Source organism: Coregonus lavaretus, assembly GCF_964263955.1.
Source record: "Coregonus lavaretus genome assembly, chromosome: 10".
Taxonomy (NCBI): Eukaryota; Metazoa; Chordata; class Actinopteri; order Salmoniformes; family Salmonidae; genus Coregonus; species Coregonus lavaretus.
In genome coordinates, this window is record NC_139997.1 from 6,987,416 (window position 1) to 7,005,458 (window position 18,043).

The following is an 18,043-nucleotide window of genomic DNA, read 5'->3' on the forward strand; positions in this document are numbered from 1 at the left end:
TAGCTAACTGAACAAAAATATAAACGCAAGATGTAAGGAAATCAGTCAATTGAAAGAAATTCTAGGCCCTAATCTATGGATTTCACAACTGAGAATACAGATGTGCATCTGTGTAACTCCGTGGATCAGAAAACCAGTCAGTATCTGGTGTGACCACCATTTGCCTCATGTAGCGCGACACATCTCCTTCGCATAGAGTTGATCAAGCTGTTGATTGTGGCTTGTGGAATGTTGTCCCACTCCAATGGCTGTGCGAAGTTGCTGGATATTGGCGTGAACGGGAACACGCTGTCATATACGTCGATCCAGAGCATCCCAAACATGCTCAATGGGTGACATGAGTATGCAGGCCATGGAAGAACCGAGACATTTTCAGTTTCCAGGAATTGTGTACAGATCCTTGCGACATGTAGCAATGCATTATCATGAGGTGATGGCGGCGGATGAATGGCACGACAATTGTCCTCAAGATCTCATCACGGAATCTCTGTGCATTCAAATTGCCATCGATTAAATGCAATTGTGTTCGTTGTCCGTAGCTTATGCCTGCCCATACCATAACCCCACTGTCACCATGGGGCACTCTGTTCACAACGTTGACATCAGCAAACCGCTCGTCCACACGACGCATCTGCCCGGTACAGTTGAAACCGTGATTCATCTGTGAAGAGCACACTTCTCCAGCGTGCCAGTGGCCATCTAAGGTGAGCATTTGCCCGCTGAAGTCGGTTACGACGCCGAACTGCGGTCATGTCAAGACCCTGGTTTCATCTACGTAACATTGCAAAAATCAGAAATTTTCTGTCCAAAAATGATGCAGAAAAATTAATCCATGCATTTGTTACTTCTAGGTTAGACTACTGCAATGCTCTATTTTCCGGCTACCCGGATAAAGCACTAAATAAACTTCAGTTAGTGCTAAATACGGCTGCTAGAATCCTGACTAGAACCAAGAAATTTGATCATATTACTCCAGTGCTAGCTTCCCTACACTGGCTTCCTGTTAAGGCAAGGGCTGATTTCAAGGTTTTACTGTTAACCTATAAAGCGTTACATGGGCTTGCTCCTACCTATCTTTCCGAGTTGGTCCTGCCGTACATACCAATACGTACGCTACGGTCACAAGACGCAGGCCTCCTAATTGTCCCTAGAATTTCTAAGCAAACAGCGGGAGGCAGGGCTTTCTCCTATAGATCTCCATTTTTATGGAACAGTCTGCCTACCCATGTGAGAGACGCAGACTCGGTCTCAACCTTTAAGTCTTTACTGAAGACTTATCTCTTCAGTAGGTCATATGATTGAGTGTAGTCTGGCCCAGGAGTGTGAAGGTGAACGGAAAGGCTGGAGCAACGAACAGCCCTTGCTGTCTCTGCCAGGCCGGTTCCCCTCTCCACTGGGGTTCTCTGCCTCTAACCCTGTTGCAGGGGCTGAGTCACTGGCTTGCTGGTGCTCTTTCATGCCGTCCCTGGGAGGGGTGCGTCACTTGAGTGGGTTGAGTTACTGACGTGATCTTCCTGTCTGGGTTGGCGCCCCCCCCCTGGTTTGTGCTGTGGTGGAGACCTCTGTGGGCTATACTCGGCCTTGTCTCAGGATTGTAAGTTGGTGGTTGGGGATATCCCTCTAGTGGTGCGGGGGCTGTGCTTTGGCGGAGTGGGTGGGGTTATATCCTTCCTGTTTGGCCCTGTCCGGGGGTTTCTTCGGATGGGGCCACAGTGTCTCCGGACCGCTCCTGTCTCAGCCTCCAGTATTTATGCTGCAGTAGTTTATGTGTCGGGGGGCTGGGGTTAGTTGGTTATACCTGGAGTACTTCTCCTGTCTTATCCAGTGTCCTGTGTGAATTTAAGTATGCTCTCTCTAATTCTCTCGTTCTCTCTTTCTCTCTGAGAACCTGAGCCCTAGGACCATACGTCAGGACTACCGGGCATGATGACACCTTGCTGTCCCCAGTCCGCCTGGCCTTGCTGCTATTCCAGTTTCAACTGTTCTGCCTGCGGCTACGAAACCCCTACCTGTCCCAGACCTGCTGTTTTCAACTCTTAATGATCGGCTATGAAAAGCCAACTGAGAGACCTGAGCCCTAGGACCATACGTCGGGACTACCGGCCGTGGTGACTCCTTGCTGTCCCCAGTCCGCCTGGCCTTGCTGCTATTCCAGTTTCAACTGTTCTGCCTGCGGTTATGGAACCCCTACCTGTCCCAGACCTGCTGTTTTCAACTCTTAATGATCGGCTATGAAAAGCCAACTGAGATTTATTCCTGATTATTATTTGACCATGCTTGTCACTTATGAACATTTTTGAACATCTTGGCATGGTTCTGTTATAATCTCCACCCGGCACAGCCAGAAGAGGACTGGCCACCCCTCATAGCCTGGTTCCTCTCTAGGTTTCTTCCTAGGTTTTGCCTTTCTAGGGAGTTTTTCCTAGCCACCGTGCTTCTACACCTGCATTACTAGCTGTTTGGGGTTTTAGGCTGGGTTTCTGTACAGCACTTCGAGATATTAGCTGATGTAAGAAGGGCTATATAAAATAAAATTGATTGATTGATTGATGACGAGCACACAGATGAGTTTCCCTGAGACGGTCTCTGACAGTTTGTTCAGAAATTCTTCGGTTGTGCAAACCCACAGTTTCATCAGTTGTCTGGGTGGCTGGTCTCAGAGGATCCCGCAGGGGAAGAAGCCGGATGTGGAGGTCCTGGGCTGGTGTGGTCTGCGGTTGTGAGGCCGGTTGGACGTACTTCCAAATTCTCTGAAATGACATTGGAGTTGGTTTATGGTAGAAAAATTCACATTAAATTATCTGGCAATAGATCTGGTGGACGTTCCTGCAGTCAGCATGCCAATTGCACGCTCCCTCGAAACATAAGACATCTGTGGCATTGTGTTGTGTGACAAAACTGCACATTTTAGAGTGGCCTTTTATTGTCCCCAGCACAAGGTGCATCTGCGTAATGATCATACTGTTTAATTAGCTTCTTGATATGCCACACCTGTCAGGTGGATGGATTATCTTGACAAAGGAGAAATGCTCACTAACAGGGATATAAACTAATTTGTGCACCACATTTGAGAGAAATAAGCTTTTTGTGCATATGGAACATTTCTGGAATCTTTTATTTCAGCTCATGAAACATTACATTTACATTTTAGTCATTTAGCAGACGCTCTTATCCAGAGCGACTTAGTGAGTGAGTGCATACATTATTATTATTTTATTTTTATTTTTTTCATACTGGCTCCCCGTTGCAAACTCCATGCTCTACGAACTGAGCTACATCCCTGCCGGCCATTCCCTCCCCTACCCTGGACGACGCTGGGCCAATTGTGCGCCGCCCCATGGGTCTCCCGGTCGCGGCCGGCTACGACAGAGCCTGGATTCGAACCAGGATCTCTAGTGGCACAGCTAGCACTGTGATGCAGTGCCTTAGACCACTGCGCCACTCGGGAGGTAAACATGGGACCAACATTTACATGTTGCGTTTATATTTTGTTCAGTATATATTTAATGTTTCAACTCCAAGGGGGTGAGAATGTAGATTCTTTTTTTTCAGAGGAAAGAGAAAGGAGTGGTTTTATTTAATTTGATAGGATTTGTTGTAGTGCTGTTGAAGGAGAATGGCACTCCTCTCATACATGCAGTAGAAGGCCCTGTTGCAACACTTGTGTGTGTCAGTAAACACACAGTACACAGTAAACACACAGTACACAGTAAACACACAGTACACACTAAACACACAGTGAACACACAGTACACAGTAAACACACAGTACACACACAGTACACACTAAACACACAGTACATAGTTAACACACAGTACACAGTACACACACAGTACACACTACACACACAGTACACGGTAAACACACAGTACACACACAGTACACAGTACACAGTAAACACACAGTACACAGTAAAAACACAGTAAGTACACAGTAAACACACAGTACACAGTACACACACAGTACACAGTAAAAACACAGTAAACACACAGTACACAGTAAACACACAGTACACAGTAAAAACACAGTAAGTACACAGTAAACACACAGTACACAGTAAACACACAGTACACAAACAGTACACAGTAAAAACACAGTACACAGGTGTGCTAGAGCTGCTGTCTGAAGAGAGAGACACATACAGAGTGTTTCCCCTAGGATTTCTTCGGCAGCGGTGGCATGTTTCGGTGCGCCACTGGTAAGTGCATATAGGGGAAACACCACACACACAAAAAAAACAAGATATGCACACATGTTTTGAATTTAGCCGACATGTCAACTGGATAGAAATGAGCTCTGATTTACTTGCTGCCTTGATTCAGGAATCTTGTTTCTGTTGTCCCACTGCAACGGTTCAGAGATTATGTAACTCCTGACTGCAACGGTTCAGAGATTATATAACTCCTGACTGCAACGGTTCAGAGATATTATATAACCCCTGACTGCAATCTTTCAGAGATATTATATAACCCCTGACTGCAATGTTTCAGAGATATTATGTAACTCCTGACTGCAACGGTTCAGAGATATTATATAACCCCTGACTGCAATGTTTCAGAGATATTATATAACCCCTGACTGCAATCTTTCAGAGATATTATATAACCCCTGACTGCAATGTTTCAGAGATATTATGTAACTCCTGACTGCAACGTTTCAGAGATATTATATAACCCCTGACTGCAATGTTTCAGAGATATTATATACAGTGCATTTGGAAGGTATTCAGACCCCTTCCCCTTTTCCACATTTTGTTACGTTACAGCCTTATTCAAAAATGTATTAAATACATATTTTCCCTCATCAATCTACACACACTACCCCATAATGACAAAGCAAAAACTGGTTTTTGACATTTTTTCAAATGTATTTCAAATAAAAAACAGACACTTTGCTATGAGACTCGAAATTGAGCTCAGGTGCATCCTGTTTCCGTTGATCAACCTTGAGATGTTTCTACAACTTGATTGGAGTCCACCTGTGGTAAATTCAATTGATTGGACATGATTTGGAAAGGCACACACCTGTCTATTCTTTATTTATTTTTTATTTTACCTTTATTTAACTAGGCAAGTCAGTTAAGAAAAAAATATTATTTACAATGACGGCCTACACCGGCCAAACCCGGACGACGCTAAGCCAATTGTGCGCCGCCCTATGGAACTCCCAATCACGGCCGGTTGTGATACAGCCTGGAATCGAACCAGGGGGTCTGTAGTGACGCCTCAAACACTGAGATGCAGTGCCTTAGACCGCTGCGCCACTCGGGAGCCCGCATTGTCTATATAAGGTCCCACAGTTGACAGTGCATATCAGCGCAAAACCCACGCCATGAGGTCAAAGGAATTGTCCGGCTAGCTCCGAGACAGGATTTTGTCGAGGCACAGATCTGGGGAAGGTTATCAAATAATGTCTACAGAATTGAAGGTCACCAAGAACACAGTGGCCTCCATCATTCTTAAATGGAAGAAGTTTGGAACCACCAAGACTCTTCCTAGAGCTGGCCGCAATCGGGTCAGAAGGGCCTTGGTCATGGAGGTGACCAAGAACCCAATGGTCATTCTGACAGAGCTCCAGAGTTCCTCTGTGGAGATGGGAGAACCTTCCAGAAGGACAACCATCTCTGCAGCACTCCACCAATCAGGCCTTTATGGTGGAGTGGCCAGACGGAAGCCACTCCTCAGTAAAAGGCTTATGACAGCCCGCTTGGAGTTTGCCAAAAGGCACCTAAAGGACCATGAGAAACAAGATTATCTGGTCTGATGAAACCAAGATTGAACTCTTTGGCCTGAATGCCAAGCGTCACGTCTGGAGGAAACCTGGCACCATCCCTACGGTGAAGCATGGTGGTGGCAGCATCATGATGTGGGGATGTTTTTCAGCGGCAGGGACTGGGAGACTAGTCAGGACCGAGGGAAAGATGAACGGAGCAAAGTACGGAGAGATCCTTGATTAAAACCCGCTCCAGAGCGCTCAGGACGTCAGTCTGGGGCCACGGTACCCCCCTGTATATATAGCCTCCCTACTGTCACTTTATTTTACTGTATATATAGCCTCCCTACTGTCACTTTATTTTACTTCTGCTCTTTTTTTCTCAACACTTTTTTGTTGTTGTTTTATTCTTACTTTTTTGTTTAAAATAAATGCACTGTTGGTTAAGGGCTGTAAGTAAGCATTTCACTGTAATGTCTGCACCTGTTGTATTCGGCGCATGTGACCAATAAAATTTGATTTGATTTGATTTGATTTGATTTGATTTGATTTGAAGGTTCACCTTCCAACAGGACAACGACCCTACGCACACAGCCAAGACAATGCAGGAGTGGCTTCAGGACAAGTCTCTGAATGTCCTTGAGTAGCCCAGTCAGAGCCCGGACTTGAACCCGATCGAACATCTCTGGAGAGACCTGAAAATAGCTGTGCAGCAATGCTCCCCATCCAACCTGACAGAGCTTGAGAGGATCTGCAGAGAAGAATGGGAGAATCTCCCCAAATACAGGTGTGCCAAGCTTGTAGCATCATACCCAAGAAGACTCGAGGCTGTAATCGCTGCCAAAGGCGCTTCAACAAAGTACTGAGTAAAGGGTCTGAATACTTATGTAAATGTTTTATTTCAGTTTTAAATTTTTTATAAATTAGCAAATATTTCTAAAAACCTGTTTTTGCTTTGTCATTGTGGGGTATCGTGTCTAGATTGATGAGGAAAAAAACAATCCATTTTAGAATAAGGCTGTAACGTAACAAAATGTGGAAAAAGTCAAGGGGTCTGAATACTGGCACTAACGACTGCTGCACACACCTTTTCTAGTCATATACTGGCCATACACACCATTATATATATTCTGGACTCTGACATTGCTCATTCTGATATTTCATAATTTCTTCCTTTTTACTTTTTGGATTATGTGCCTATTGCTAGGTAGTGTTACTGCACTGTTGGAGCTAGAAACACAAGCATTTAGATACGTATTACTGCACTGTTGGAGCTAGAAACACAAGCATTTAGCTAGGTATTACTGCATTGTTGGAGCTAGAAACACAAGCATTTCGCTGCACCTGCGATTTACATCTGCAAATCTGTGTACGCGACTAATTAACTTTGATTTGATTGGTTGACAGATGGTTGGGCATGTCAGTGTATTTGTGTGTGTGTGCTGCATTTAGGTGTGGATGAATAGAGGATGAGTAGAGGATGAGTAGCCTGCCTGCCTGCCTGCCTGTCTGACCACATGGTTTGAATCTGCTGCCTTTCCTCTTACAACTACCGACCAACTGGGATGACCTCACGTTTGCTTTGTAGACACAGATGAGGGCAGATGCGCACGCACGCACACACACACACACACACACACACACACACACACACACACACACAGAGTAGCATTGAACCAGGAATAGGTAAGCCTCCTGTGCTGCTACTGCTAATGAAATCTAGTGAATCCATACACCACTCGATAAAGAACCTGTCTGGAACATAATAAAACATCTCAACGTTGAGGTAGTTATATTGAGTGGGTCCTCTGTGCTGGCTGGCTGGCTGGATCGATGGTCTGGTCTGGGTCAGAGAAGAAGGCTGTCCTAAATGGCACCCTTTTACATAGTAAAGTACACTACTTTTGACCAGGTAGTGCACTATGAATGGAATAGGGTGCCATTTGGGATGCAACCAAGGTGTTTCTTAATCAAAGGGTCTAGCAGCCAGCCTCAGTTCTCTGTCGTCACGGCAACAGCAGCTATCGGCAACCAGCCGCAGATCCATGTGTATGTCTGTCTGTCATCTCTCATACCATTTTGTCTCTGTCATCTCTTATACCACTTTTTAGTTGCCATGTAGAATTGTTGTAGAAGTGTGTAATTAAATCTGTAGTTGTGTTGTTGTGCATCTCCTCCCCCTCCCCATCTCCTCCCCCTCCCCTCCCATCCCATCTCCTCCCCCTTCCCTCCTCCTCCCCTCCCCCTCTCCCCTCTCCTCCCCTCCCCCTCTCCCCTCTCCTCTGCTCCCCCTTATCTCCCCATCTCCTCCCCCTCCCCATCTCCTCCCCCTCCCCTCCCATCCCATCTCCTCCCCCTCCCCTCCATCCCATCTCCTCCCCCTTCCCTCCCCCTCTCTTTCCCTCTCCTCCGCTCCCCCTTCCCTCCCCTCTCCTCCCCCTCCCATCTCCTCCTCCTCCCTCCCCTCTTGCTTTGTGTCCGCCCTTGTTTCCCCATCCTGGATCATCCTCCATTCCAACACACTGTAATGCTGCTTTTAGAGGCGTGCACCACATCATCCAGGACCATCTATGCCTAACCGTGCTGCTGCCGCCAGGGGGGAAACGACTAGTCAGTACCAGGTAAAGTAGAGGGAGAGGGGAGGGAAGGATGGGGGAGGAGAGGGGAGGATGGGGGAGACAGAAAGAGAGGAAGTATAGGGGAGAAGGGGGGGGTGGATAGGGGAGGAGGAGAGAGAAGGGATGTGGTCTTTATAAAGTTTTTATTAACCTCTTTATCCGGATGGAAAGTACACACACACACACACACACACACACACGGTATGATAAGTATCAGACTCATGGAAGAAACCCCCGATTAGACTATGAACCAGACATGTCTAAGGACCACTATGGTACATGTTCCATATGCAAGTTAGAATCCAGGGCATGCATAGATCATTGGCTCTGTCATGTCATTTTCTACTTATCTATTATTCATGGTTCTATGCTTTTGTTCATTAACTAGACCAGAACAGGTCCCTGCTGAGTTATCCCCATGGCTGGGTCTTTGCTGTATATGACTAACAGACCGACTCCACACGTCACCCTCAAGGTTTTTATCCTACCTACTAGAATACTATACACTGATCAGACACTGAGGGACACTGAACTGACCCCCTACCTCCCCAGGAGAGGGGACCAACGAGGCCAAGCAGAGAGGCTGATGGATACTGTGTATATATATATACACACACACAGCCGTCTGGAGTTCAAGACTAGGTCACCTGCGTCTCCTTACAGCACTTCACTCCCATCCTTTTCCACCCCACTTATTTCCCGGGCCCTCACGTCTTCTGTCTAGCACCCCCCCCTTAAGAGCACCAACCAAATAGCAGAAAGCACTCTTCTCCCTTCTCGTTCACCTTGCCTCCTGTCTCCTGCTCTCTTCTCGTTCACCTTGACTCCTGTCTCCTGCTCTGTTCTCGTTCACCTTGACTCCTGTCTCCTGCTGTCTTCTCGTTCACCTTGCCTCCTGCTCTCTTCTCGTTCACCTTGCCTCCTGTCTCCTGCTGTCTTCTCGTTCACCTTGACTCCTGTCTCCTGCTCTGTTCTCGTTCACCTTGACTCCTGTCTCCTGCTCTCTTCTCGTTCACCTTGACTCCTGTCTCCTGCTCTCTTCTCGTTCACCTTGACTCCTGTCTCCTGCTCTCTTCTCGTTCACCTTGACTCCTGTCTCCTGCTCTCTTCTCGTTCACCTTGACTCCTGTCTCCTGCTCTGTTCTCGTTCACCTTGACTCCTGTCTCCTGCTCTCTTCTCGTTCACCTTGACTCCTGTCTCCTGCTCTCTTCTCGTTCACCTTGCCTCCTGTCTCCTGCTCTCTTCTCGTTCACCTTGACTCCTGTCTCCTGCTCTGTTCTCGTTCACCTTGACTCCTGTCTCCTGCTCTCTTCTCGTTCACCTTGACTCCTGTCTCCTGCTCTCTTCTCGTTCACCTTGCCTCCTGTCTCCTGCTCTCTTCTCGTTCACCTTGACTCCTGTCTCCTGCTCTGTTCTCGTTCACCTTGACTCCTGTCTCCTGCTCTCTTCTCGTTCACCTTGACTCCTGTCTTAGTGCCTCAGGGTGCACAGACAACAGAGAACCATGTGTACACGGAAGCACCATTCTAGTATAGTCAACATCCTAGTGTAGGTAGCCTGTTGACCTATTATAATATTGACATTTTACATTTTAGTCATTTAGCAGACGCTCTTATCCAGAGTGACTTACAGGAGCAATTAGGGTTAAGTGCCTTGCTCAAGGCACTCGACAGATTTTTCACCTAGTCGGCTCGGGGATTAGAACCAGCGACCTTTCGGTTACTGGCACAACGCTCTTAACCACTAAGCTACCTGACGCCTCGTTTAAAGTTATGAACCTTTATTCATCATAGACGTTGTACATGCAGCTGAGTATAAAGCCCAGTAAATGTTGTACACAGAATTATTTTGCACTTTATTTGATCTCCTGCTTGATAGATCATTACTTTTCAGAGAGCCATTAATGACATCAAGGTGATGCTGTTTTATTCCGTTAAGGAAAACATATTCATGGTCTCTTATTATGAAATTCTCCCTTTGACCAATTAAGTGGCTTCAGAAAATTACACTTCTAGAATGTTCCCCCTCTGTTTTCATATTGCCAGACAGTGACCGTGTGCTTTTACAAGGTAAGAAAAGTTCAACAACATTTGGTAAGGAAAATGTCTGTAGAAAAGCTGACTTTTCATCTCCTGTTCTGAATGTTAAAAGCGTTATTAAAGCTGAATGTCTCAGGGTTCAGACAGAGGCTTTTGTGGGAAAGTTTCAACGCAAACTGCAGCAGCACGGCAGCACCTGAGTCTAACATTTAACATAAAAAAACATTTCAACTGTATTTTTCTTCACATTGTGAACCTTCTATTGAATATCCGCCTACAGTCTTTATGCATGCCGACTATTGTCCATTAATCCAACACTGTTCTCTCACCTCTCCACTTTCTGTGCCTTTGGTGAATCCAAATGACTACTAGACGATGTGCTGTTTCTCTCCTCTGCTCTTGGGTATTCTACCATGAAACACTGTACACTCAAGGACTGAGACTAGACCACTCAGGAACACTGAACACCTCTTGAAAAGCTATTCTGGTGTGTCTTTGGCCTTTATACTGTAAGTTGGGTGATTGTTCAGCTAAAAACAGTGTTGGTCTATGTGCTGTTTCTCTCTCCTCGCCTGAGTATTCTGCCATGAAACACTGGAGCCGCAGCTTTAATAGACAAGTGCTGCACACATAGGAGGCATACCAGGAGCTCTGCTGAGGCCTCTAGGCATCTGCCCACAAGATGTTTCTGTGTCAGGGAGGGTGGGGGTCGTGGTCAGGCCCGGGGTTAACACTCATAAAGTCATAGAATGGCACAGTCGGAACCTGGGGCCCTCAGAACATCTTTATTTTGAGCCTGTCAGTACCACGGGGGGCATGTGTTTATGAGCAGGGAGGGCTGGCGGCTACTTAGGTTAAGTGCTGTTGGGCTGTGAGGAGGACAGGAGTGGGTAGGTGCATGTTAAAGGGGGGTCAGGGTAGGATCCCCCTTACTATGTTAAGCACTCGTTTGGGGGAAAAAAACGTTATGTAAAGTCTATAAATGATTATGGTCATAATTATTGTGCAAGTGAGGGGTGAAGTAAGGTCTGTGTGTGCATGCCTGCTGCAATGTGTTTCTGCCTGTCTGGCTGAGGCGGCCAGACGTGATTGCTCAGATTCCTTTTGCCGTCCCGGGGACCTTGTCACCAAACGTCTGACAGAAGATCAGTGTGACAGACAGACAGACAGACAGACAGACAGACAGACAGACAGACAGACAGACAGACATGGTTTAAGGCTCCTCTGCTAGACTAGGACCCAACACATCCACAACTAACGGTCTCTGTAAAATGTACTGCTCTACATTAGAGTTGTAATGAGATGTGTAAATTCAGTTATTGTCCGTTATTGCGTTGATATACACTGAGTGTACAAAACATTAGGAACTCTTTCCATGACATAGACTGCCCAGGTGAATCCAGGTGAAAGCTATGATCCTTAATTGATGTCACCTGTCAAATCCACTTCAATCAGTGTAGATGAAGGGGAGGAGACTGGTTAAGAAGGATTTTTAAGCCTTGAGACAGTTGAGACATGGATTGTGTATGAGTGCCATTCAGAGGGTGAATGGGTTAGACAAAAGATTTAAGTGCCTTTGAACGGGGTATAGTAGTAGGTGCCAGACGCACCGGTTTGTGTGTGTCAAGAACTGCAACGCTACTGGGTTTTTCACGCTCAACAGTTTCCCTTGTGTGTCAAGAATGGTCCACCACCCAAAGGACATCCATTCAACTTTACACAACTGTGGGAAGCATTGGAGTCAACATGGGCCAGCATCACTGTGGAACGCTTTCGGCACCTTGTAGAGTCCATGCCCAGACAAATTGAGACTGTTCTGAGGGCAAAAGGGGGTGCAACTCAATATTAGGACGGTGTTCCTAATGTTTTGTACACTCAGTGTGTTTCAAAACAACATTCATTGCGTGTGTTAGATTATACGACATTTGTGGAGACATCATATTTGGACTGTTGTTGTGATATGTACAGCCTCTATACTGCTAGCGTGTCCTAGACAGGCGGAGGGTTTCAATATAGTTTGATGATATAAACATGTTGGGTTCAGGAAGCTAGCTAGTAGCTGCTGCAGTTACACAGGGCACCACAACTCTCCTCTTCCCTGTGACCCTCATATCTACTGTCACATTTCAGTTTTAATAACCACCACACACACACAGTACTAGCACACACACAACACTCCCCTCCTCTACGCTAGGCTACGCTAACATAGCTCAGGGTGCTGCCTAGCCCCGTAATAGCATAAATAGCCCAGAGAAACATAACACGGTAGCAGAGCAGAGGACTGAGCACCCATAATATTCTACTAATGGTTTACTAATGAAAAGCTGTGGATCCAGTGAGCCAGCCATGTAGGTGCCAGCTCCTCTAGAGAATGGAATGTAGGTCATGGGGGTTTTGGTAGGTAGTGGCAATGCAGCACTGGAAACACAGGCTGGCTGGTTGGCCGGCTGACTACATATCACTGCAGCTCTGGAAACCGGCTGACTGACTGACTGGCTGACTGGCGTTGCTGTGGCTGGGTCTGCCTGGCTGGCTGGTTGACTTGCTACATATCACAGCAGCGCTGGGAACACAGGCTACATCCTGGCTGGCTGGCCAATCTTTAAAGAGAGGGAGAGAATTGATGTGCTATTGGATTTTCTGAGTGTGGGTCTGCTTCATGTTTTCCATGTCTCTGTAGAGTGGGTGTGGTGTTGAATTGAAAGACGAGCAGTAGAAGATTGTGTTGTTCAGGATGTGATGGGCTTTGGTGAAGGGTTAGAATGATGTTTGAGGGCCGTTTCAGATATATTGCTTGTGTTTATGATGGTTTGATAGTGATCGTTGAAAAGGAGGCATGTTCAAAAATTATTTTTTTCAGTTGAATGTCACAATGTAAACTGCTACATTTTAGTCAAGGGGTTGATATGTTGTTAGATCCCATACAGACATGTAATGTAAGTGCCAGTTGGTCTGAGGCTAATGAAGATAACAGGATATCTTCTCTACACAAATGTTCCTAATCCTGTTGTGTCAATCATCTCCTAGTGAAGCAGAGACCCAAGTCACATGGGGAAGCACCTACTGTTTATAAGAACAAACAGGCCTCCCTCGTCATAGCTTAAGACAGATCTGTCTTGTTGTGTTGTATCATTAGTTTCTGTCTTGTTGGGTTATATCATTAGTTTCTGTCTTGTTGGGTTATATCATTAGTGTCTGTGTTGTTCGGTTGTATCATTAGTGTCTGTGTTGGGTTGTATCATTAGTGTCTGTGTTGTTGGGTTGTATCATTAGTATCTGTGTTGTTGGGTTGTATCATTAGTGTCTGTGTTGTTGGGTTATATCATTAGTGTCTGTGTTGTTGGGTTTTATCATTAGTGTCTGTGTTGTTGGGTTATACCATTAGTGTCTGTGTTGTTGGGTTGTATCATTAGTGTCTGTGTTGTTGGGTTGTATCATTAGTGTCTGTGTTGTTGGGTTGTATCATTAGTATCTGTGTTGTTGGGTTGTATCATTAGTATCTGTGTTGTTGGGTTGTATCATTCGTGTCTGTGTTGTTGGGTTATATCATTAGTGTCTGTGTTGTTGGGTTATATCATTAGTGTCTGTGTTGTTGGGTTGTATCATTAGTGTCTGTGTTGTTGGGTTGTATCATTAGTGTCTGTGTTGTTGGGTTGTATCATTAATGTCTGTGTTGTTGGGTTATATCATTAGTGTTTGTGTTGTTGGGTTGTATCATTAGTGTCTGTGTTGTTGGGTTGTATCATTAGTGTCTGTGTTGGGTTGTATCATTAGTGTCTGTTGTTGGGTTGTATCATTAGTGTCTGTGTTGTTGGATTGTATCATTAGTGTTTGTGTTGTTGGGTTGTGTCATTAGTGTCTGTGTTGTTGGGTTGTATCATTAGTGTCTGTGTTGGGTTGTATCATTAGTGTTTGTGTTGTTGGGTTGTATCATTAGTGTCTGTGTTGTTGGGTTGTATCATTAGTGTCTGTGTTGGGTTGTATCATTAGTGTCTGTTGTTGGGTTGTATCATTAGTGTCTGTGTTGTTGGATTGTATCATTAGTGTCTGTTGTTGGGTTATATCATTAGTATCTGTGTTGTTGGGTTGTATCATTAGTGTCTGTGTTTGTGGGTTGTATCATTAGTGTCTGTGTTGTTGGGTTATACCATTAGTGTCTGTGTTGTTGGGTTGTATCATTAGTGTCTGTGTTGTTGGGTTGTATCATTAGTGTCTGTTGTTGGGTTGTATCATTAGTGTATGTGTTGTTGGGTTGTATCATTAGTGTCTGTTGTTGGGTTGTATCATTAGTGTCTGTGTTGTTGGGTTGTATCATTAGTGTCTGTGTTGTTGGGTTGTATCATTAGTGTCTGTTGTTGGGTTGTATCATTAGTGTCTGTGTTGTTGGGTTGTATCATTAGTGTCTGTGTTGTTGGGTTGTATCATTAGTATATGTGTTGTTGGGTTGTATCATTAGTGTCTGTTGTTGGGTTATATAATTAGTGTCTGTGTTGTTGGGTTATATCATTAGTGTCTGTGTTGTTGGGTTGTATCATTAGTATCTGTGTTGTTGGGTTGTATCATTAGTGTCTGTGTTGTTGGGTTGTATCATTAGTGTCTGTGTTGTTGGGTTGTATCATTAGTGTCTGTGTTGTTGGGTTATATAATTAGTGTCTGTGTTGTTGGGTTATATCATTAGTGTCTGTGTTGTTGGGTTGTATCATTAGTATCTGTGTTGTTGGGTTGTATCATTAGTATCTGTGTTGTTGGGTTGTATCATTCGTGTCTGTGTTGTTGGGTTATATCATTAGTGTCTGTGTTGTTGGGTTATATCATTAGTGTCTGTGTTGTTGGGTTGTATCATTAGTGTCTGTGTTGTTGGGTTGTATCATTAGTGTCTGTGTTGTTGGGTTGTATCATTAATGTCTGTGTTGTTGGGTTATATCATTAGTGTTTGTGTTGTTGGGTTGTATCATTAGTGTCTGTGTTGTTGGGTTGTATCATTAGTGTCTGTGTTGGGTTGTATCATTAGTGTCTGTTGTTGGGTTGTATCATTAGTGTCTGTGTTGTTGGATTGTATCATTAGTGTTTGTGTTGTTGGGTTGTGTCATTAGTGTCTGTGTTGTTGGGTTGTATCATTAGTGTCTGTGTTGGGTTGTATCATTAGTGTTTGTGTTGTTGGGTTGTATCATTAGTGTCTGTGTTGTTGGGTTGTATCATTAGTGTCTGTGTTGGGTTGTATCATTAGTGTCTGTTGTTGGGTTGTATCATTAGTGTCTGTGTTGTTGGATTGTATCATTAGTGTCTGTTGTTGGGTTATATCATTAGTATCTGTGTTGTTGGGTTGTATCATTAGTGTCTGTGTTTGTGGGTTGTATCATTAGTGTCTGTGTTGTTGGGTTATACCATTAGTGTCTGTGTTGTTGGGTTGTATCATTAGTGTCTGTGTTGTTGGGTTGTATCATTAGTATCTGTGTTGTTGGGTTGTATCATTAGTATCTGTGTTGTTGGGTTGTATCATTAGTGTCTGTGTTGTTGGGTTATATAATTAGTGTCTGTGTTGTTGGGTTATATCATTAGTGTCTGTGTTGTTGGGTTGTATCATTAGTATCTGTGTTGTTGGGTTGTATCATTAGTGTCTGTGTTGTTGGGTTGTATCATTAGTATCTGTGTTGTTGGGTTGTATCATTCGTGTCTGTGTTGTTGGGTTATATCATTAGTGTCTGTGTTGTTGGGTTGTATCATTAGTATCTGTGTTGTTGGGTTGTATCATTAGTGTCTGTGTTGTTGGGTTGTATCATTAGTGTCTGTGTTGTTGGGTTGTATCATTAGTATCTGTGTTGTTGGGTTGTATCATTAGTGTCTGTGTTGTTGGGTTGTATCATTAGTGTCTGTGTTGTTGGGTTGTATCATTAGTGTCTGTGTTGTTGGGTTGTATAATTAGTGTCTGTGTTGTTGGGTTATATCATTAGTGTCTGTGTTGTTGGGTTGTATCATTAGTATCTGTGTTGTTGGGTTGTATCATTAGTGTCTGTGTTGTTGGGTTATATCATTAGTGTCTGTTGTTGGGTTGTATCATTAGTGTCTGTGTTGTTGGGTTGTATCATTAGTGTCTGTTGTTGGGTTATATCATTAATGCCTGTGTTGTTGGGTTATATCATTAGTGTCTGTTGTTGGGTTGTATCATTAGTGTCTGTGTTGTTGGGTTGTATCATTAGTGTCTGTGTTGTTGGGTTGTATCATTAGTGTCTGTGTTGTTGGGTTATATCATTAGTGTCTGTGTTGTTGGGTTGTATCATTAGTGTCTGTGTTGTTGGGTTGTATCATTAGTGTCTGTGTTGTTGGGTTGTATCATTAGTGTCTGTGTTGTTGGGTTGTATCATTAGTATCTGTGTTGTTGGGTTGTATCATTAGTGTCTGTGTTGTTGGGTTGTATCATTAGTGTCTGTGTTGTTGGGTTGTATCATTAGTGTCTGTGTTGTTGGGTTGTATCATTAGTATCTGTGTTGTTGGGTTGTATCATTAGTGTCTGTGTTGTTGGGTTGTATCATTAGTGTCTGTGTTGTTGGGTTATATCATTAGTGTATGTGTTGTTGGGTTGTATCATTAGTGTCTGTGTTGTTGGGTTATATCAGAAGTGTCTGTGTTGTTGGGTTGTATCATTAGTGTCTGTTTTTGGGTTATATCATTAGTGCCTGTGTTGTTGGGTTGTATCATTAGTGTCTGTTTGTGGGTTATATCATTAGTGCCTGTGTTGTTGGGTTATATCATTAGTGTCTGTTGTTGGGTTGTATCATTAGTGTCTGTGTTGTATCATTAGTGTCTGTTGTTGGGTTATATCATTAGTGCCTGTGTTGTTGGGTTATATCATTAGTGTCTGTTGTTGGGTTGTATCATTAGTGTCTGTGTTGTTGGGTTGTATCATTAGTGTCTGTGTTGTTGGGTTGTATCATTAGTGTCTGTGTTGTTGGGTTGTATCATTAGTGTCTGTGTTGTTGGGTTGTATCATTAGTGTCTGTGTTGTTGGGTTGTATCATTAGTGTCTGTGTTGTTGGGTTGTATCATTAGTGTCTGTGTTGTTGGGTTATGCCATTAGTGTCTGTGTTGTTGGGTTGTATCATTAGTGTCTGTGTTGTTGGGTTGTATCATTAGTGTCTGTGTTGTTGGGTTGTATCATTAGTGTCTGTGTTGTTGGGTTGTATCATTAGTGTCTGTGTTGTTGGGTTGTATCATTAGTGTCTGTGTTGTTGGGTTGTATCATTAGTGTCTGTGTTGTTGGGTTGTATCATTAGTGTCTGTGTTGTTGGGTTGTATCATTAGTGTCTGTGTTGTTGGGTTGTATCATTAGTGTCTGTGTTGTTGGGTTATGCCATTAGTGTCTGTGTTGTTGGGTTGTATCATTAGTGTCTGTGTTGTTGGGTTGTATCATTACTGTCTATCCTCTGTGAAAGCAGGCTCTGGTAGATCTGTGCTAGGGGAGGCCAGGTGTGTTAGAACAGTCAGACAGAGACAGTGGGACTGTGATACAATAGACGGTCAACAGAGAACAGGCAGAGAGAGGAAGTGATGGTGTCATAGGGCTGAACAGAACAGATGGACGTGGATTCGGCCATGGCACTGTGACTGGGTGACAGGGGTGGCTGGCTTGGTTCAGGCTTGCCAGAGAGAGTAGCCCGGGCGTCATCGCGTCACGC

General features: G+C 44.4%; 2 protein-coding genes across 2 annotated transcripts in view; one reads left to right on the forward strand and one right to left on the reverse strand.

The window, feature by feature from the left end:
* The window catches only part of LOC311135807 (CBP80/20-dependent translation initiation factor-like), a gene marked incomplete at its 3' end in the record, with an annotated part of 115,612 nt that extends 107,275 nt beyond the window's left edge, over positions 1-8,337 (forward strand). The window contains exon 9 of the mRNA XM_084169848.1: positions 8,253-8,337. Coding sequence (XP_084025974.1) covers positions 8,253-8,337 — 85 coding nt within the window. The remainder of the gene's footprint in view (positions 1-8,252) is intronic.
* Positions 8,338-17,777: 9,440 nt separating this feature from the next.
* LOC311135808 (mothers against decapentaplegic homolog 7-like) overlaps positions 17,778-18,043 on the reverse strand; it is a gene marked incomplete at its 3' end in the record, with an annotated part of 5,843 nt that continues 5,577 nt past the window's right edge. The window contains exon 3 of the mRNA XM_084169849.1: positions 17,778-17,867. Within this exon, the coding sequence (XP_084025975.1) occupies positions 17,778-17,867 (90 nt within the window). The remainder of the gene's footprint in view (positions 17,868-18,043) is intronic.